Source organism: Eriocheir sinensis, chromosome 49 (genome assembly GCF_024679095.1).
Source record: "Eriocheir sinensis breed Jianghai 21 chromosome 49, ASM2467909v1, whole genome shotgun sequence".
Classification (NCBI taxonomy): Eukaryota; Metazoa; Arthropoda; class Malacostraca; order Decapoda; family Varunidae; genus Eriocheir; species Eriocheir sinensis.
The window spans coordinates 9569261-9590710 of record NC_066557.1 but is presented as its reverse complement, the minus strand read 5'-3'; the positions used below and the strand labels follow the sequence as shown (position 1 = coordinate 9590710).

Here is a 21450-nt window from a genome sequence, read left to right as displayed (position 1 = left end):
AAAGATAAATAAAATAAGAGAGGTAGAATTTAGAGAAGGAAACAAAGGATATAAAACAAATGAAAGAAAAAATAGAAAACAGAAATATAAAGCGAGAGGAAAAATAAAGAATAGGAAACAAAGAAACGGAACAAAAGAAGGAAAAAATAAAAGAAAGATGAAGAGAGTGAGAAACGAAGTATAAAGAGGAAAACAAAAAAAGGCAAAAGAAAGGAAAGAAAAAATATGAAAATAAAGAGAAAAACAAAGATAATGAAAAAAAAAAGATAGTGAGAACCTCGGAAGAATTAATAGAAAAAACAAAAGAAACAAAGCAAATGAAAGAACAGACAGAAATAAAGAAGGGAAAACAAGAAAAAGGAAATTAATAAAGAAACAAAAGAGAGAGAGAGAGAGAGAGAGAGAGAGAGAGAGAGAGAGAGAGAGAGAGAGAGAGAGAGAGAGAGAGAGAGAGAGAGACTAACGAGAATAACAAAAACACAAGGGAAAGAAAAAGATGGACAATAAAAAAAGTCATAAAAACAATAGAAATACAGAAAATGACAAAAAAAAGCGAAAGAAGAAACGAAGACAGTGAAATAAAAAAAAGACGAAGACAAGTAAAGACCAATTAACGAAAGAGGAAACAAAACGAAATGAAAGAAAAAAACAACAACAAAAACAAAAGAAGAAAAAAATAATAACGAAAAAAAAAGAAGGGTGAGAGAGGAAAAATCAGGCGAAATAAAGAAACAAGAAAAGTAGAGGAGAAAAAGATAGACAAAATAATGAGAAAGGAAGAATAAAGATAAACCAAGAAATGAAGAAACAAAATAAAAAAAATCAAGCAAGGAAATAATAAAAAAAAAAGGAACCGTCCACCCAGTCACCCTTCCTCTCAACCCTAACAAAAACAGTCCCGGCACATCACACCCGAATCACCTCAGTCAGTCAGTTGGCCACGCACATCGGAGGGGGGAGGACACACACGCTCACCGCTCCACTAACCTCACCTGGACCGGGGTTTGGGTAGAGCGGCATACCTGGGCGTCTACGAGGGGGGAGGAATGGACCAGCCAGCCACCAGGAGGATAGGGAAGAAGGACCAGCGCATGAGGGAGGAGGAGGAGGAGGAGGAGGAGGTGGAAGAGGTGTTTTTTCCACTTGGAGGGACGAAGCCAGTGGATAAACTTCGCGAATACTATGACGAAGCGAAGACCAAACTGAGGAGCTATCTTAGTAGAGAGGACGGTGAGTGGTGATGGTAATGATGATGGTGATGATGGGGGGTAAGGGTGAGGATGATGGTGTATGTATGTGTGTTTGTGTGTTTTTCTTCCTCTTAACTTTATTTTTTTTACATCTCATTTTCTTTATCATATTCTTTGCTATCTTCTTTTTGTTCCATTTCTTGTCTTGTTTCCTTCTCTAATTTAATCCTCTCTTTATCATTTTCTTTTCTTTATTTTTGTTACATTTGCCTCGTTTCTTCCTCTCTTATTTTATCTTCTATTTCTCATTTTCTTCATCGTAATCTTTGCTATCTTCTTTTTATTCCATTTGTCTTCTTTCCTCCTCTAACTTTATCCTTTCTTTCTTATTTTCTTTTCTATATTTTTGTTCCATTTGCCTCGTTTCTTCCTCTCTTATTTTATCCTCTATTTCTCATTTTCTTTTTAATTTGTGTGAATTTAGAAACTGTAGCGTATGTTATGGTGGAGTTTGATAGTGAAGGTGATATAGTGATGGTGAGGGTGTATGTGTGTATATGTGTGTTTGAGTGGAAAGATTTATTGTATGGGGCACGTTTTTTATAAGATAGTGATTTTGATAGTGATGGTAGTAATGATAGTGAGAGAGAGATGGTGTGTGTGTGTATGTGTGTTAGTGTGTAAGGGAAAGATGTATTGTGTGTTTGGTATATGGTTGAGGATGATGAGGATAGTGATATTGATGGTGATGATGGTGATAAAGATATGGTGTGTGAAGTTCTATTGGGATATGAAAGAAGGATGTATGGTGATGATGGTGATATGTGTATGGAAGGGATTTGATGTGTAATGGTGCGTGATGGTGATGATTTTAGGTGTGATGATGATTGGAGTAGATGGTGTTTGGTGTGGTTCTGAATAATGGTGGTGATAGTGAAGGTGATGGTGACGAAGAAATGATGGTGATGATGATAGTATGATTGTGATAGCATGTGATGATGGTGAAGAAGATGCCGTTTACAATACCTTTCTTACCTGTATAATTAGAGGCATTTAGATTCCTTTCTCCATTACCGGAGAATCACTTACCTGTCTTGATTAGAGGTAGGAATGCCTCAATTAGCAAAACAGGTGTCGGAGTGAAGGATTTTTTTTTTTTTACAGCGAAAGAAACAGCTCAAGGGCAACAAAAAAAGGTGTAAAAAAAAAAAAGCCCGCTAATCGCTGTTCCAAAAAGCCCGCTAATCGCTGTTCCAAAAAGCCCGCTAATCGCTGTTCCAAAAAGCTCGCTAATCGCTGTTCCAAAAAGCTCGCTAATCGCTGTTCCAAAAAGCCCGCTAATCGCTGTTCCAAAAAGCTCGCTAATCGCTGTTCCAAAAAGCTCGCTAATCGCTGTTCCAAAAAGCCCGCTAATCGCTGTTCCAAAAAGCTCGCTAATCGCTGTTCCAAAAAGCTCGCTAATCGCTGTTCCAAAAAGCCCGCTAATCGCTGTTCCAAAAAGCCCGCTAATCGCTGTTCCAAAAAGCCCGCTAATCGCTGTTCCAAAAAGCCCGCTAATCGCTGTTCCAAAAAGCCCGCTAATCGCTGTTCCAAAAAGCTCGCTAATCGCTGTTCCAAAAAGCCCGCTAATCGCTGTTCCAAAAAGCTCGCTAATCGCTGTTCCAAAAAGCCCGCTAATCGCTGTTCCAAAAAGCTCGCTAATCGCTGTTCCAAAAAGCCCGCTAATCGCTGTTCCAAAAAGCCCGCTAATCGCTGTTCCAAAAAGCTCGCTAATCGCTGTTCCAAAAAGCCCGCTAATCGCTGTTCCAAAAAGCTCGCTAATCGCTGTTCCAAAAAGCCCGCTAATCGCTGTTCCAAAAAGCTCGCTAATCGCTGTTCCAAAAAGCTCGCTAATCGCTGTTCCAAAAAGCTCGCTAATCGCTATTCCAAAAAGCTCGCTAATCTGCTGTAATATCAGGTTTAACTTTTGAATATGAAGTAGCTATATATGTAAGATTACTGTGAAAGAGTTTTTAATCAATATTTTACTTGAAAGGGTGAGAATAGTTTTTGAATGTTTTGCAAGGGAGAGAAGTTTTTAATATTACTTGAGAGGGAGGCAATAGCTCTCTTTTATTTACCAGAAACTGAGAGAATAGTTTATAAATATTTGGACTATAAATGGACGTCTTTTTATATTCTTCATAGAAATGGAGAAATATTTTTGTTTTAATTCCACACAAAAAAGGGGAGGGAATGTTTTTTATACATTTGCCAGTAAGGGATATGATATTTTTTTCAGGTATTATTTTTTTACAAGGGAGAGAATGGTTGGGATGGTAGTCGTGAGGCAGAAGGTGTCAGGTGTGTGGAGGAGGTGTGGAATACGCCCGATGACTGCTGGAAGAATGATGCATAGACGGCGCTGTAGGAAGATATAGTTATTTTTGTGTATGACATCGCCTCCGTACACCTTATTTAAGTGTTTGATTTACCTTTGACGATCTGTATGTTTTTTTGTTTTTTATTATATTTCATTATGTTTCCTATTATTTGTGTTTGTGAGTTTGTATGTTGTTTGTATAGGGGTCGTTTTTGTGTGTGTGTTTGTGTTTGTGAGTCTGTATGTTAATTGTATCGGGGTCGTTTTTATGTGTGTGTTTGTGTTTGTGAGTCTGTATGTTAATTGTATCGGGGTCGTTTTTGTGTGTGTGTTTGTGTTTGTGAGTTTGTATGTTAATTGTATCGGGGTCGTTTTTGTGTGTGTGTCTGTGTTTGTGAGTTTGTATGTTAATTGTATCGGGGTCGTTTTTGTGTGTGTGTTTGTGTTTGTGAGTTTGTATGTTAATTGTATCGGGGTCGTTTTTGTGTGTGTGTTTGTGTTTGTGAGTCTGTATGTTAATTGTATCGGGGTCGTTTTTGTGTGTGTGTTTGTGTTTGTGAGTTTGTATGTGATTTGTATCGGGGTCGTTTTGTGTGTGTGTAATAATATATAAATGTCATCGATTCTTATATCCCATCACTCGCTTCGTAACACACACACGTAACACACCGCTTGGTAATTTATTTTTCATTTCGTTATTAATGCATCTGAATGTATTATCTCTTCCGGGCGTTTTCCAAGCTCTCCCTTACTAAGAAACCTCAACCGTTACCAACTAAAACACGATCGGGAGCATCTAATTTCTAAACCATTTTTCACTTTCGTTAAATTCAAAGTTTCATTTTCATTTCAAGACATTTTCGCGCTTGTTAAACTCAAGTAATTTTTCCTCTTCGTTGAATTCAAATTAGTTTACCCCTTTGCTGAATTCCTGTAACTGTTTTCTTGATATATTTTTGCGCCACACTAAAACTATCACAGAAAATTAATGTATTGTGTGTTTCCCTTAAGTCGCAACAGTGAATGGCTCATAGAAAGCTCGAAGGAAACGCGTCTATGCAACATTCATACAGCAGTCATCGGGCGTATTCCACACCTCCACACACCTGACACCTTTTGCCTCACGACTACCATCACGATCATTCTCTTCCTTGTAAAAAGATACCTGTTAATGTTGGGCTTGACCTTAAAGGAATGTTAGAGCTAAGGAGAGCTTGAAATATTCCCGCACGTCGCCTTGAAATGCTAATGCCGTGTGAGCTTAATAACCTAAGCCCTGATAATGGTACTGCATGGTGACTACGATACAGATGAACATTAATTCGCCTAATGAGGAAAGAAAATTAATCCAAGTCACTTAATCCTTGTATATACTAGACCTCTGCAGGATAGTAATATATATTGATTTTACGAAACATAACTAGAATATACTACTACTACTACTACTACTACTACTACTACTACTACTACCACCACTACTACTACTACTGCAACTATTATTATCCACCTTTAACAACGTAATCTCCCCCCCCAAAAAAAATCACACCAACCTTGCTCCACTTTCGGGCGAGAGAGAGAGAGAGAGAGAGAGAGAGAGAGAGAGAGAGAGAGAGAGAGAGAGAGAGAGAGAGAGAGAGAGAGAGAGAGAGAGAGAGAGACACTTTTTTTTTTTTCTCTCTGCCTGTCTTCAAGAGTTCGATAAAGTCAATCATTTTTTTCGTGATAGAGAAGTTACGTGCGCTCGCCCGCCAGATGGTGACGGACGGATTGTCGACGACGCGGGACGACCTTCTGGTTCTCTTTATTTTCCTCGGTGGGAGGAGGGAGGGAGGGGGGAGGAGAGGTCAAATAATGGGCATACGCTATAGGTGCGCGTTGCTTCAGTGCTTATGCCAGTCACATTTGCCATTTGAACCTGTGAACGTGGCGGGAGGGAGCCCATCACTTCTCTCTCTCTCTCTCTCTCTCTCTAACACAATGACATTTGATTGACAACTTCATAAAATGGATTTTGTTAGACATGGACAAGTACATTATAAATAAGGGGAGAGAGAGAGAGAGAGAGAGAGAGAGAGAGAGAGAGAGAGAGAGAGAGAGAGAGAGAGAGAGAGAGAGAGAGAATCAGTCTAGAAAATCAATTTTTAACACACACACACACACACACACACACACACACACACACACACACACACACACACACACACATGTACACACACAATTAACTCCTGTGTAAAAGAAACGTACACACAATAAACATACATGAGGATTAAACGTACATCCTTCAATTAACGCACACGCAATAGACACGCACACGCCATAACACACACACACACACACACACACACACACACACACACACACACACACACACACACACACACACACACACACACACACACACACACACACACACACACACACACACACACACACACACACACACACACACACACACACCTGTACAGAGAATTAAAGACAGGTATTACAGGTACACTTTAACCTTGACATCTCTCTCTCTCTCTCTCTCTCTCTCTCTCTCTCTCTCTCTCTCTCTTCTCATTTTCTCTTTTTTTCTATAAGTTATCTCTATTTCTTTTTGTATTTTTTCTTACTTTACTGTTTTCTCTTTCTTTCTCTCTTTTACTTAATTTATTTCTTCCTTTTTTAACTCCTCTTTCTTATCTCTACACTTTCTTTTAATTTCCTTTTGGTAGATTACTCTTATATTTCTTTTAATCTCTTTTCTTCTCTCCTTTTTCTCTCCTTTCTTTCCTCTAAGTATTTTTCTTTACATGATCATTCTTTTCTATTATTTTACCTCAAAAAAGTAAGATAATGCAATGACTGGGTATGCAAGGACAGGTAAACCAAGAACAACATTAGCTTTATATAGAAACACAATTTTGCTTAAGAAGAAAATTTATACTCCATACAAGAAATAATTTAAGTCATAAGAGAAGGAATTACACACGAAGGAAGGCTGTTACAGAGTTTGCGCAGAGGAAGGAATGAAAGAATGAAGACAACGGTTAGTTCTTGCATTAGTGAGTGGGACAGAATTGCTCTACAAAAGAAATCGGGTCCTACTTTTTCTTCTTCCTCTTCCTCTTCTTCTGCTTCATTCTCTATCATTCTTTCTCCCCTTCTTTCTTATTGAGTTACTTTATCTCCTCCTCTTCTTAGTTCTCCTTCTCTTTCTCTTCCCTTTTTTCTATCTCATCTCTGTTTTTTCCTCGACACACACATACACACACACACACACACACACACACACACACACACGGTTTTTATGAAAGGTCAGGATAATTTTACTGCAGATGGTGGTGGTGGTGGTGGTGATGGTGGTGGTTGTGGTGGTGGTTGTGGTGGTGGTGATAATGGTGATGGTGTTTTATTTGCTAAGCTCATGTTTTATTCTCTCTCTCTCTCTCTCTCTCTCTCTCTCTCTCTCTCTCTCTCTCTCTCTTTTTCCCTGTTTGGTGTTAATTGTTGTGTATGAGGAGGAGGAGGAGGAGGAGGAGGAGGAGGAGGAAGAAGAGGAAGATGATAATTACAGATGTGATGAAGAGGTGTAATTTTGCGAGGTGTGTGTGTGTGTGTATGTGTGTGTGTGTGTGTGTGTGAGTGTGTGTGTGTGTGTGTGTGTGTGTGTGTGTGTGTGTGTGTGTTTATATATTTACGTTTCTATGTTTAGCGATTATCCCTCTTCACACACACACACACACACACACACACACACACACACACACACACAAGGTCAAAGGTGAGAGAGTGCTGAGGTCAAGGTTGCCAGGTGAGATATCGACAGGTAAGGGGGGGAGGAGGAGGAGGAGGAGGAGGAGGGTGGGGAGAAGGGAGGGAAAGGAAGGATGGAGGGAGAGAGGAATATTAGAAAGAGAGGAAGTAGAGAAAGAAAGAAAGAAGTAAATCGAAAAGGAGAGGAAAAAAGGAAGAAGAGGGAGAGGAAGTAGAGAAAGAGAGAAAGAAGAGAAAGAGGGAGATCGAAGAGGAGAGGAAAGAAGGAAGAAAGAGAAGAAAGAAGAGGGAGGAAAGAAAGAAGAGGGAGAGGGATATGAAAGGGAGATAAAAAGGAAAATAACTAAAGGAGGAAGGAAAGGAGAGAAAGGCAGGGAGGAGGGAGAGGAATGAGAGGGAGAGGGAAGGGAGAGAAGAGAGGGAGGGGGAGAAGGGAAGGGAGGAATAGGTCGATAATATGGACTGTTTCTTCTGATCTCTCCCTCATCTCCCTCATTCTCTCTCCCTAATTTTCTTCTTATCTCATTTATCACCTTGTTTCCTCTGTTATCCCCTCTTTATTTCCTCTTAATAGTCTCTCTTTTCTCTCCTCCCTTTCTCTTCTTTATCTCCCGCCTTCATCTGCTTTATCTCTTCTCCCTCCTTCTGTTATCTCTACTTTTATCGCCCTTTCATCTCCCTCTCACTTTTCCCTTCTATTTCCTCTTCCTTATTTCCTTTCATTTTCTTTCCTCCTTTCGTTTGTTCCTCTCCTTTTAGATTTTCTTTTCTATCTCCCTCTCTCTCTTCCTTTGTTTCTTTTTCTTCTTTCCTTCCTTCTATACCTCCATCTTCCTTCCTTTTCTTCCTTCTCTCCTCTCCCTCTTTATTTACTTCTCTGTCTCCCTCTCTCCCTTCCTTTGTCGCTTTCTCCTCTTCCTTCCTTCTATACCTCCATCTTCCTTCCTTTTCTTCCTTCTTTCCCTGTTTTTCTATTTACTTAATTCTCTTTTTTTCTCTCCTTTTAAATATACTTTTCTATCTCCCTCTCTCCCTTCCTTTGTCGCTTTCTCCTCTTCCTTCCTTCTATACCTCCGTCTTCCTTCCTTTTCTTCCTTCTTTCCCTGTTTTTCTATTTACTTAATTCTCTCTTTCTCTCTTCTTTCTCACTATTCTTTCCTCCATCCCTCCCAAATCGTTCTTCAAATTTTCCTCTCCTCTCCTCTTTCTAATATTCCTCTCTCCCTCCCTGCTTCCTTTCCTTCTCTTCCTCTCCCTCATCACAATCAAAATCACTATCACCGTCCATCACCATCACCACCATCATCGTCACCGCATTATGGAGTGGGGGTAATGCGACACCCATCCCCCCCCCCTCCATTCATTCCCCCTCATTGACGTTTCACACTCCCCCCTTCCCCCCCTTCCCCTCCCCCATCCTCTCCCCTTCCCCCTCTTGCAACCCACTCCATCAGATATCGTGTCCATAACAAAAGTCTGTTGTGGTGATATTGGTGGTGGTGGTGATGATGGTGGGCGTGGTGGTGGTGATGTTGGTGGTGGTTAAAAAGTTTGTAATAAAGAATAAAGGATTGAGGAGGAGGAGGAGGAGGAGGAGGAGGAGGAGGAGGAGGATAAATAAGTAAGTAAAGGAAGGAAGGAAAGAAAGGGAAAAAAAGATATAAAAATAAACACAAAAATAAGGAATAAAAGACGAAGGGAGAGAAGGAAGGAAGAGAGGAATAACAGGAAGAGAAAAAGAAAGGCAGGGAAAAGAAAGGGAAAAAGAGGAAGAGGAAGAGGATATGGAAAAAAAGGGAAACGAAAAAGGGAAAAAAAGAAGGAAAAAATGGAAAGAGAGAGAGAGAGAGAGAGAGAGAGAGAGAGAGAGAGAGAGAGAGAGAGAGAGAGAGAGAGAGAGAGAAAGACTTAATTAAACAAACAAGAAGATAAAGGAAAAGTGAATTACTGATAATGGTTTGAAGAGGGGAGAGAAGAAGGGGAGAGAAGAAGGGGAGAGAGAGATATAATAGGAGGAGGAAGGAGAAAGAGATAGAGAGATGATGAAGAGGAAACAAAAAAGGGGAGAATGAAGTTAAGGAGGAAGAGGAGGAGGAGGAGGAGGAGAAGAAGAAGGGGTGGTGACAAATGAAGAGGAGGAAGAGAAGGAAGAGGAGGAGGGAAGTGACATCAAAGGAAGAGGAGGAAGAGGAGGAGGAGGACTTGAGTTTAATGAAGAAAAAAAGAAAGGAGAAAAAAGGAGGAGGAAAAAGGAGGAGGAGGAAGAGGAAAAAGAAAAAAGGAGGAGGAGTAGTAGTAGGAGGAGGAGGAGGAGGAGGAGGAGGAGGATTTAAAATAGAAGGACGATATCGATAAGAGTGAATATTAATTAGATGATGATGGTGATGATAATGATGATGATGATGATGATGATGATGTGAGATTTTGTGTATATATATCGTGTATGAATGTTGTAGTAGTAGTAGTAGTAATAGTAGTAGTAGTAGTAGTAGTAGTAGTAGTAGTAGTAGTAGTAGTAGTAGTAGTAGTTTCCATTATTATCTCCATTAATTACCTAACTCCATAATCATCACCTGGCTCTCCACCTGTAATTAAGAGATGTGTCGTTATTTCCATTACACACGCTCGCTGTTAACTATTATTTTTATTGTTTTTTTTATTGTTTTTATTTTTGTGTTCCCCTCCCTTCCCAGCCCTTGTATTAACCCCTTCCTTCCCCCTCTCCTTTCCTTCCAACCTCGTCCCTTCCTCTTCTCCCTCTCTACCTTTTTCTCTCTATCATTCTTCTTCCCATCCCTTTCATTCCCTTCTTCTTCTTTTCCTCCCCTCCTCTCCCTTCCCTTTCTCTTATTTTAACTCCTTTCCTCCCCTTCACTCTTCCCCTTCCCTCCTCCCTCCTCTATTTCTCCCCTTCCCTCCCCCTCCCCCTTCATTTATCTCCCTACTTTTCCCCTTCCCTTCCCCTCCCCATCCCTTTATCTCCTTATTTCTCCCCTCTTCTTCCCTTCCCCTCCTCCTTCCTTTATCTCCCTACTTCTCCCCTCTTCTCCCAATCCGTCTCCTTAATCGCCCTCCTCCCTTCTCCCCCATCCATCTTTTTATCTCCCAGTTTCTCCTCCTTCTCCCCATCAGTATCCTTATCTCCCATCTTCCCCCTTCTCCCTGTACCTCTCTTTATCTCCAGACTTCTCCCCTCTTCTCCCTTCTCCCCTCTCCCCTTCCTTTATTCTAACCCCTTCCTCCCCTCTTCTCCCCGCAGATATGGGCACGGGCAGCAGCTCTCCCCGGGGCGTGGGCGGCGGCATGGGCGTGGAAGGGGGCACGGGGGGCACCGTCTTCCAGCAGCGCCCCCCCCACTGCCGTCTGGAGGGGCGCACGGAGCCGGGGGGTGGGGAGTTTACCGACATATCCTACAGTGACCTCGGTTTCATCATCATCCCGAGTGTGAGTGTATTTTTTTTTTGTCTTCTCCCCAAATTTTCACTACTATTATTTTCTCCCCAAATTTTCACTAGTATTGTTTTCTCTCCCCAAATTTTCACTAGTATATTTTTCTCTCCCCAAATTTTCACTAGTATTGTTTTTTCTCCCCAAATTTTCACTAGTATTGTTTTTTCTCCCAAAATTTTCACTACTATTGTTTTTTCTCCCCAAATTTTCACTAGTATTGTTTTTTCTCCCCAAATTTTCACTACTATTGTTTTTTCTCCCCAAATTTTCACTACTATTATTTTCTCTCCAAATTTTCACTAGTATTGTTTTTTCTCCCCAAATTTTCACTACTATTATTTTCTCCCCAAATTTTCACTAGTATTGTTTTCTCTCCCCAAATTTTCACTAGTATTGTTTTCTCTCCCCAAATTTTCACTAGTATTGTTTTCTCTCCCCAAATTTTCACTAGTATTGTTTTCTCTCCCCAAATTTTCACTAGTATTGTTTTCTCTCCCAAATTTTCACGAGTATTATTTTGTCTCCCCAAATTTTCACTAGTATAATTTTATCTCCACAAATTTTCACGAGTATTATTTAGTCTCCCCAAATTTTCAATAGTATTATTTTGTCTCTCCAAATATTTTATCTCCCATTTTCTTTTCCTTCTCCCCATCAATATCCTTATCTCCCATTTTCCCCTTCCTCCCTGTCCCTCTCTTTATCTCCAAACTTCTCCCCTGTTCTCTCTTCTCCTCTCTCCCCTTCCCCTATTGTAACCCTTCCTCCCCTCTTCTCCCCGCAGCTATCCCATTTTTTCCTCCCCATTTTTTCCTCTCCTTATCTCCCATCTTCCCCTTTCTCCCTTTCCCTCTTTATCTCCAAACTTTTCCCCTGTTCTCTCTTCTCCTCTCTCCCCTTCCCCTATTGTAACCCTTCCTCCCCTCTTCTCCCCGCAGCTATCCCATGTCTATGCCATTTTTTCCTCCCCATTTTTTCCTCCCCATTTTTCCTTCCCAGTTTTCCTCCCCATATTTTACCTTCTCATTTTTTCCTCCCCATTTATCCTTCCCAGTTTTTCCTCCCCATTTTTTCCTCCCCATTTCTTCCTCTATTTTCTTCACTAACAACGCGTCCTCCACCTCCCTCCACAGCCCAAAAAGCTCACCATCAACAACAACTACAAGACGAGTGTGGACGGCAATCCCCCAAACTCCACTTCCGCCAACCACTCCACCTCCTCTTCCAACCCCTCCTCCACCTTCACCTCCCACGCCTCCCTCCCCAACTCCCCGACACCCACGCCCTCCGAGGTGAGTACGGGGAAAGGGGATGATAAGGGGAACGGGTGGGTAGCTTTGCTGATGAGGGTATGGGTAAAGTGATGGGATGGGTAGGAATGGGTAGGGAGGAAGAGGGGTGTGGTAGGTAAGAGAAAAGTAAGAGAATAGGGAATAGGAAATATGTAAAAAATTCTCTCTCTCTCTCTCTCTCTCTCTCTCTCTCTCTCTCTCTCTCTCTCTCACACACACACACACACACACACACACACACACAGGTAAGGGTTCGGTATGCTAATGGACGTTACGTAAGGATACAGGACAGGTACTGTAAGGTAATGAAGGGGTCAGGTAAATTATTTAGACTGCTGACAGGTTAAGAGGAAGTGTGGGTGGAAAGGAATGGTTGTGTGTAGTAGAATAACCATACAGTGAGGGTATGGTGTATGGTGTCGGGTATATGGTATGGACGTGAAAGAAAAAAATACAAGTATAGGGTATTGAATATTATCTCAATATAGAGTTTAAAGTATTTTGAGTAGCATGTCAGGTGGAAAGTAGAGATTTTGGCGTTACCGTAACTGCCGGCGTCGACGATGCACTTTTTCTCATAATAAGACTCGAAAACTTAGCATACGTCTTGGACGCCGAATGCTGCATTACCTAGGTCTTACCTTACGCCTAACCTAGGCCTCGAGGAAGTGTACAGATAAAATAAGATGTTGTTGAAGGGCTGTGACGATCTAGCAGACCTTACTCGGTGTGACCGTTTCCTGTGGCGACGAGCGCGGCAGCCACTGTTGTTGTGTTGGTGTTGGTGCTGGCGTTGTCGATGCCTGTACAGGAAGATAAAGATCCCGATCTTCATATCGCCTGTCTTGCAACAGTTGTTTTATATATAGCGCTTGAAAAGGTGTGCCGGCAAATACGGTGATCTGGGATTTTGAATTAGGATATGCATTTACGTATAAGATATTAAGTTTGTATAATTGTATTAAGGTATTAGAATGTCAGATTGTTAAATATAAAGGACTGGAGTGTCAGGGGTTAGAATATAAAGGACTGGAGTGTCAGGGGTTAGAATATAAAGGACTAGAGTGTCAGGGGTTAGAATATCAAGGACTGGAGTGTCAGGGGTTAGAATATAAAGGACTGGAGTGTCAGGGGTTAGAATATAAGGGACTGGAGTGTCAGGGGTTAGAATATAAAGGACTAGAGTGTCAGGGGTTAGAATATCAAGGACTGGAGTGTCAGGGGTTAGAATATAAAGGACTGGAGTGTCAGGGGTTAGAATATAAAGGACTGGAGTGTCAGGGGTTAGAATATAAAGGACTAGAGTGTCAGGGGTTAGAATATAAAGGACTGGAGTGTTTACAGAGGTTAATTAAGGGTGTTTCATGATATTAAACCGTCCCCCCCCCCCCCCCTTCCCTCAGGGCGGCTACATGGATCACCACGACTGTGACCCCGTGAGCAGCGAGGTGGAAAGCGGACACGCCTCCTCCACCTCCACCTCCACCGTCACCACCTCGCCCACCACCTCGCCGCCCATCACCACGCCCCCCGCGCTGCACCGCCGCTCCTCCAACTCCAGCTTCCCGCGCCACCTGCCCGGCTCCAACTCGCCCACCTGCGACTCGCCCACTCTGATGGACGACCTTAAGCTGGAGGAGATCACGACATAGGCAGGTGGATGACTGGATGATTGACCTGTAAGTGGATGACTGATTGGGTGATTTTCCTGAGGGAGTGGCTGACTGATTAGCATACTCGGTGATGATGGATGACTAATTGAATGACTTACCTGTTTGAATGGATGACTAATTAGATAATGTGTTTCGCTGGTGTAGAGTGGATTAGTTACCTGTGCGAAAGTGGACGACAATTGGATGACTTACCTGTTAATGGAGTACTGTTTGGATGACTTACCTGTATGAAGGATGACTTATTGGATGACTGGCCTGGAGATGGATGACTATTGGTAACTTACTTATTTGAATGGGTGACAGGTTATATAATGTACTTACCTGTTGATGATGGATGGCTGGATGACCTACCTGTAAATGGATGACTGATTGGATGACTTACTTGTGGGAGTGGATGAATGGTTAGAGGAATGGATAATAGGTGAATGTTTTTTTTTTTTTTTTTTGGTGTGTGTGTGCTGTTGTTGTTTTGTGCTTGCTTGTTGTTTTCTTTGTTTTTTTTGTTTGTCTTTTCCAGGTTTTGTTTTACTGTCATGGTTTTTTTTCCTTTTCGGCGCTTTGTGGATTTTTAACTAATTTTTCGTGTTTTTTTTTTCGGTTTTAATTTCGTTTTTTTTTTTTTTTCTTCGTATATTTCGTTATTTCTCGTTTGCTTATTAGCGATTTTTTTTCTCTGGGTTTTTATCGTTTTATCGAATTTTAACTAATTTTTCGTGTTTTGTTTCGGTTTTTACTTCGTTTTTTTTTTCGTAATTTTCTTTTATTTCTCGTTTTCTCATAGGGGGATTTTTTTTTTGCATTTTTACCATTTTTTCGCATTTTTCGTTTATTTCCTGTTTTTATTTTTTCGTATTCGTTTTTTTCTTTCGTTTTCTGATCGGCCACTTTTTGCTTTGCGTTTTTATCGTTTTCGCGAATTTCCTTTTTTTCAATATTCCTTCGTGATTTATAACGTGTTCTGTATTTTTTTTCCATTAATTTCCGTTGTCGAATATTCTTTAAAGCGCAAAGTACTCGATTCTCCGTTGTTGTTTTCGTGTATTTTCGGTTTTCCTCGTGATTTCTAACGTGTTCTGTATTTTTTTCCATTAATTTCCGTTTCCGAATATTCTTTATTGCGCAAAAATACTCGATTCTCCGTTGTTGTTTTTTCGTGTATTTTCGGCATCATTTTTTCTTCACTAAAAACTCCACGAATTTTACTTTCCGCTTCGTCTTCATTTTCGTTCCTTTAATCTCGCTTCATCGTCATCGCTTATTCCCTTTCGTGAGTCTTCGAGGGGGACGGTTACTCCTTCGGTTATGACCCGTGACTCAGCGTGCGTGCGTGTGTGCGGGTGTGCGTGTGTGCGTGTGTGCGTGTGTGCGTCCTCCTCACAATGTTATGTTCGTGTGTGTGTGTGTGTGAGGGAACGTGTATATGCGTAGCCGTGTGCGTGTCAGGAAGAACGGAATTGGAAATGCTTCAAGGACACACACACACACACACACACACACACACACACACACACACACACACACACACACACACATGTTTGGGACGCATATAGACCTACTTCTTAGAGACTGATGAATTTATGATGTGGGGAAGGGAATGGGAAGGGAAGAGGAGGAGGTAGGGGAAGAGGTGGGGAGGAAGAGGAGGAGGTAGGGGAAGAGGTGGGGAGGAAGAGGAGGAGGAAGGGGAAGAAAAAAAAGGTACTGTATCGTTATTCGTTACCTCCTCCTCCTCCTCCTCCTCCTCCTCCTCCTCCTCCTCCTCCTCCTCCTCCTCCTCCTCCTCCTCCTCCTCCTCCTCATCCTCCTCATCCTCCTCCTCCTCCTCACCTTTGCTAAGTTCACTTGTAAACAATTCATCCGTCTCTCCTCCTCCTCCCTCCTTTCTCCTTTCTCTCTCTCTCTCTCTCTCTCTCTCTCTCTCTCTCTCTCTCTCTCTCTCTCTCTATCTTTCTTTTTATATTTCATCCCCAGTTCCTCCCCATCCTTCCCCATCCTTCCCCATCCTTCCCCATCCTTCCTCTTTTCACTGTATATAACCAACAAACACATGTACATTCATCCCTACCACTCCCACCACTCATTCCCCATACATCCCCAACCCATGTACATATGCTTCCCCAACGCTAGATTATATTCCCCATCTATCCTTTAATTCCCCATAGAAAAACCTTATATATTCCTAGATCCATAAAATGTCCCTATTATCCTCCCCACTAATCCCTTAAATCCCCATCGAAAAATTCCCCCAATCTCCATCAAAAGATCACTATTGTATCTTCCCCATCATTCCCCAAAAGATCCCCATACAGAATTAAATGCATTAACTAATTCCCATCAAAATATCCCCAAATCCCCATTTAAGAATATCCCCTAATCCTCAAATCCCCATTCAAAAACATACCTTATATCTCTAAATTCCCAATCAAAATATCCCTTAAAACCCCTAATCCCCAATCAAAACGTGCCACAAATCCCCAAAATTCCCCTGAAAAAATACTCATCAAAAACATCGCTACATTTTCCTCCCCATCAAACCCCAAATTTCCCATCAAAAAACTCGAAATCCCCAAATCCCCACATCAGAATTTCACTTCATTTTCCTCCCCATCAACCCCCCAAAACTCCCCATAAAAAATCATACTCATTATAGGAGAAAAATACACCATAGCTAGTATACATATATATATTTATTTTGCAATACATACTACCATATATATAAAGATTAGTTAGGTAGGTAAGGTAAGGTGACTAGGTGAGGTGTATATTCATTAAGGTAAGGCCCAGGTGTGTCCTTACCTCCGGCACTGATTAAGAGGAGGGCGCAGGTAAATAAAGTGTATCCTCTCACCTGTCTGTGTTTGTTTGTTTACCTTTCTGGTGTTAATTGGTGGGAGTGGTTACCTGTTGGAAGAGGAAGAAGAGGATGATGATGATGAAGAAGAAGGAGAAGAAGAAGAAGAAGAAGAAAAGATGAAGATGATGGAGATAATGTTAAAGAAGAAGATGAAGAAGAGAACGATGATGATGACAATTAAAATAAAATGAAATAAACAAGAATAAAAGAGAATAAAGATGATGATGATGATAAAAAAGAGAGAGGAAACATAAAAAGAAGTAAAAAGAAGAAAAAGAAGAAGAGGAAGAGGAATTGGTGCTAAAAATAATAACAAGAAGAAAAACATCGTGTGTGTGTGTGTGTGTGTGTGTGTGTGTGTGTGTGTGTGTGTGTGTGTGTGTGTGTGTGTGTGTGTGTGTGTGTGTGTACCCATCTTGCACGCTACCTTACGATCACGTGTAATATGAAGATGAGGAGGAAGAGGAAGAGGAGGAGGAGGAGGAGGAGGAGGAGGAGGAGGAGGACGAGATACATTATGCTAACAAGACCAAGAAGGAAGATAGACTCATTAATTAATCATCGCTGCGTGTGGAGGAGGAGGAGAGGAGGAGGAGGAGAAGGAGAGGAGGAGGAGGAGGAGGAGGAGGAGGAGGAGGAGGAGGAGGAGGAGGAGGAGGAGGAGGAATAAAGCGTCGATCAGGAGCAGTAAAAGAAACATGAAAATTAAGAAAACAAGAAAGAGAAAGAACAAAAAAGAAAAAAATGAAGAAAAACAAATAGAAAAAGGAAGATAATAGAAACGAGGTATAGAAGAAGAAGAAGAAGAAGAAGAAGAAGAAGAAGAAGAGAAAAATAATGAAAGAAATACGTAGCAATGGAGGAGGAGAAGAAGAATGAAAAGCGGGAGGAAGAAGTGGAGGAGGAGAAAGTAAATGAAGATAAACGTTCAGGGAGGGTCGCTAGGATGGGAAGAAGAGGAAGAAGAAGAAGAAGAAGAAAGGAAGGACGAAGAAAAGAGAAAACAATGACTGGTGGATAGGGGAAGGGTTGGTAATGGGACTGGTGGATAGGGGAAGGGTTGGTAATGGGACTGGTGGATAGGGGAAGGGTTGGTAATGGGACTGGTGGATAGGGGAAGGGTTGGTAATGGGACTGGTGGATAGGGGAAGGGTTGGTAATGGGACTGGTGGATAGGGGAAGGGTTGGTAATGGGACTGGTGGATAGGGGAAGGGTTGGTAATGGGACTGGTGGATAGGGGAAGGGTTGGTAATGGGACTGGTGGATAGGGGAAGGGAAGAGAAATCGCTCACCTTAGTACACACGTAAGGGTCCACTAATCAAGGCGAGGTGTGACCAGGTGTGAGGCGTGCACGTGGGTACCTTCCCTTACCTGCGTGTCTTGATTGCAGGTGAGGAAAGGTGTGATAACGATTGAAGAAGAAGAAGAAGAAGTGTAAAAAGAAGAAGAAGAAGAAGAAAGATGATGATGAAGTTGAAGAAAGAAAAAATGAAGGAGAGAAGAAAAATAAAGGAGAATATTAAGAAAAAGAGGAAAAGTGAAGAAGAGAAAGAAAAAAAAGGAAAGGAAGAAGACAAAGAAGATCATGAAGAGGAAAGAGAAGAAAAAGGGAGAAGGAAGAAATGTGTTGGAAGAGTGTAACGAGAGAGAAAGAAAACAGAAGAAAAAAGAAGAAAAGAAAAAGAAGAACAAGAGAGAGAGAGAGAGAGAGAGAGAGAGAGAGAGAGAGAGAGAGAGAGAGAGAGAGAGAGAGAGAGAGAGAGAGAGAGAGAGAGAGAGAGAGAGAGAGAGAGAGAGAGAGAGAGAGAGTGAAGGATTTGGGTCACGCTCACCTGCCCTTACTCTTGAAATTAGTATGCAAATCAATTACCAATCAATAAGTAAGTAAAGGAAAGTATTAATAAAGGAATGGAAGTGATTGGGTCTGTTTTTTTTACTTCCTTGTTTATTGATTCGATTTTGTTTATGACTGTTTTCATTTTTTGTTTGTTTGTTTGTTGTTTATTTTATGTTCGTCTTTTTTTTCCTTTTTTTCATTCTTTATATTTGTATCTCATCACTTTTTTTCTCATTTTCCTCCACCTCTTCTTTCTCCTCTTCCTCCTTTTCGTCCTCTTTCTTCCTCTCCCTTCTCCTCCTTTTCCTCTTTTTCATCTCCTTTTCTTCCCTATTCTCCTCCTCCTCCTCTTCTTCCTCCTCCAAATCCTTGTCCTCCTTTTCTTCCGCCTCTTCCTCCTCCTCCTTCACCCCTTCTGTTCCTCTCCTTCCCCTCCTTCATCACTTCTATTCCTCCTCTTCTCCTCATTCTTCTCCCCCGCATTCTTCTCTCCCCCATCCTTCTTCCCCCCTCCTCCTCCTCTTCCTCCTCCTTCACCCCTTCTGTTCCTCTCCTTCCCCTCCTTCATCACTTCTATTCCTCCTCTCCTCCTCATTCCTCTCGCCCCATCCTTCTCCCTATCTCCTCCTCCTCCTCCTCCTCCTCCTCCTCCGCCTAAATTCATGAGCCTTTTCTTCAAACCTTCTCCTTCCTGCATTAGTAAAGTCGCCGTTTAATTATTTCTCAGGTAAGAGGCCGACAGGTAGAGAAGAAATGCAGGTGTGATTTTTTTGTTGTTGTTGTGTTTAATTAATGTTTATCCTTTCACTTATTCATGCATTTAATTTTAGTGTATTATTAGTGGTGGTGGTGGTAGTGGTAGTAGTATTAGTGGTAGTGTGTGTGTGCGTGTGTGTGTGTGTGTGTGTGTGTGTGTGTGTGTGTGTGTGTGTGTGTGTGTGTGTGTGTGTGTGTTTGGACAGGTATCTAGGGAACGGTAAAGGGCACGAAGAAGGTAAAAGTTAATGGAGAGAAGGAAGGGAGGGAGGAGGAGGAGGAGGAGGAGGAGGAGGAAGAGAGGAGGGTAGGTAAGGTAAGCTAGAAGGGAAAGGCTTAAAATACAAAAAATGAAGAAAAAAACAGCGAAAGTGAAGAAAATGGAAAGAAAAGCAAGTTAAGGAAAAATAAAGGGAAAAAAATATGAGATGAGGAAAGGTATGAAAATGACAGGTGTGCAAAAAAACAGGTGAGGAAAATAGGAAAAAAGTAAAAATAAGGAAAGAGGAAAAAAACGGGAAAGTTGAAAAAACAGAACAGCTGGAAAAAGACAGGTGAGTTAGGAAAGGTAGGAAAAGATGAGAAAGGGGAAAGGATAAAAAAAACAGGTGATGGGATATTGGAGGTAAAGAAAAGGAAAGGAAAGAGGAAAAGAAATAAGAAAGTAGAAAGAAACAGAACAGCTGGAAAAAGACAGGTGAGTTGGGAAAAGTAGGAAAAGATGAGAAAGGGGAAAGGATAAAAAAAACAGGTGATGGTATATTGGAGGTAAAGGAAAGGAAAGGAAAGAGGAAAAGAAATAAGAAAGTAGAAAGAAACAGAACAGCTGGAAAAAGACAGATCAGTTAGGAAAAGTAGGAAAATATGAGAAAGGGGAAAGGATAAAAAAACAGGTGATGGGGTATAGGAGGTAAAGGAAAGGAAAGGAAAGAGGAAAAGAAATAAGAAAGTAGAAAGAAATAGAACAGCTGGAAAAAGACAGGTGATTAGGAAAGGTAGGAAAAGATGAGGAAGGGAAAAAAAACAGGTGATGGGATATTGGAGGTAAAGAAAAGGAAAGGAAATTAAAGGGAAAAAAGAGAAAGTAGAAAGAAACAGAACAGCTGGAAAAAGACAGGTGAGTTAGGAAAGGTAGGAAAAGATGAGAAAGGGAAAGGATAAAAAAAACAGGTGATGGGATATTGGAGGTAAAGGAAAGGAAAGGAAAGAGGAAAAGAAATAAGAAAGTAGAAAGAAACAGAACAGCTGGAAAAGACAGATAAGTTAGGAAAAGTAGGAAAATATGAGAAAGGGAAAGGATAATAAAAGCAGGTGATGGGATATAGGAAGTAAAGGAAAGGAAAGGAAAGAGGAAAAGATATAAGAAAGTAGAAAGAAACAGAACAGCTGGAAAAAGACAGGTGAGTTAGGAAAGGTAGGAAAAGATGAAAAAGGGGAAAGGATAAAAAAAACAGGTGATGGGATATTGGAGGTAAAGGAAAGGAAAGGAAAGAGGAAAAGAAATAAGAAAGTAGAAAGAAACAGAACAGCTGGAAAAAGACAGGTGAGTTAGGAAAGGTAGGAAAATATGAGGAAGGGAAAGGATAATAAAAGCAGGTGATGGGATATTGGAGGTAAAGGAAAGGAAAGGAAGGAGAAAAGATATAAGAAAGTAGAAAGAAACAGAACAGCTGGAAAAAGACAGGTGAGTTAGGAAAGGTAGGAAAATATGAGGAAGGGAAAGGATAAAAAAAACAGGTGATTGGGTATTGGAAGTAAAGGAAAGGAACGGAAAGGGGAAAAGAAATAAGAAAGTAGAAAGAAATAGAACAGCTGGAAAAAGACAGGTGAGTTAGGAAAGGTAGGAAAATATGAGAAAGGGGAAAGGATAAAAAAACAGGTGATTGGGTATAGGAAGTAAAGGAAAGGAAAGGAAGGAGAAAAGAAATAAGAAAGTAGAAAGAAACAGAACAGCTGGAAAAAGACAGGTGAGTTAGGAAAGGTAGGAAAATATATGAGAAAGGGAAAGGATAAAAAACAGAACAGGTGTGAAAAGACATGACAAAGAAAGGGAAAGGTATAGAAACGTAAAAAAAGAAAAGGAAATGGAGAAAAAATATGAAAAATTAAAAATGACAGGCAAAGGGAAAATTGAAAGGTAGAGACAGGTGGAAAATAAATGGAAAAAAGGGAAATTATTAGAACAGGTGTGAAGACAGGTGATGAAGGGAGGAGGGAAAGGTAAGAAAAGGTAAAAAGAGGATAGGTAAGGAAAGGAGAATTAGAAAATGTGTGAAGA

At 41.1% G+C, this 21450-nt stretch overlaps 1 protein-coding gene across 1 annotated transcript; it reads left to right on the top strand.

The window, feature by feature from the left end:
• The first annotated feature begins 884 nt into the window (after positions 1–884).
• On the top strand, positions 885–14280 carry LOC126981667 (uncharacterized protein DDB_G0280205-like). The gene is made up of 4 exons (XM_050833095.1): positions 885–1230; positions 10568–10752; positions 11892–12050; positions 13454–14280. The coding sequence occupies exons 1-4, from the start codon at positions 1047–1049 to the stop codon at positions 13700–13702; spliced, it is 777 nt and encodes a 258-aa protein (XP_050689052.1). The 5' UTR covers positions 885–1046; the 3' UTR covers positions 13703–14280.
• Positions 14281–21450: the final 7170 nt, after the last annotated feature.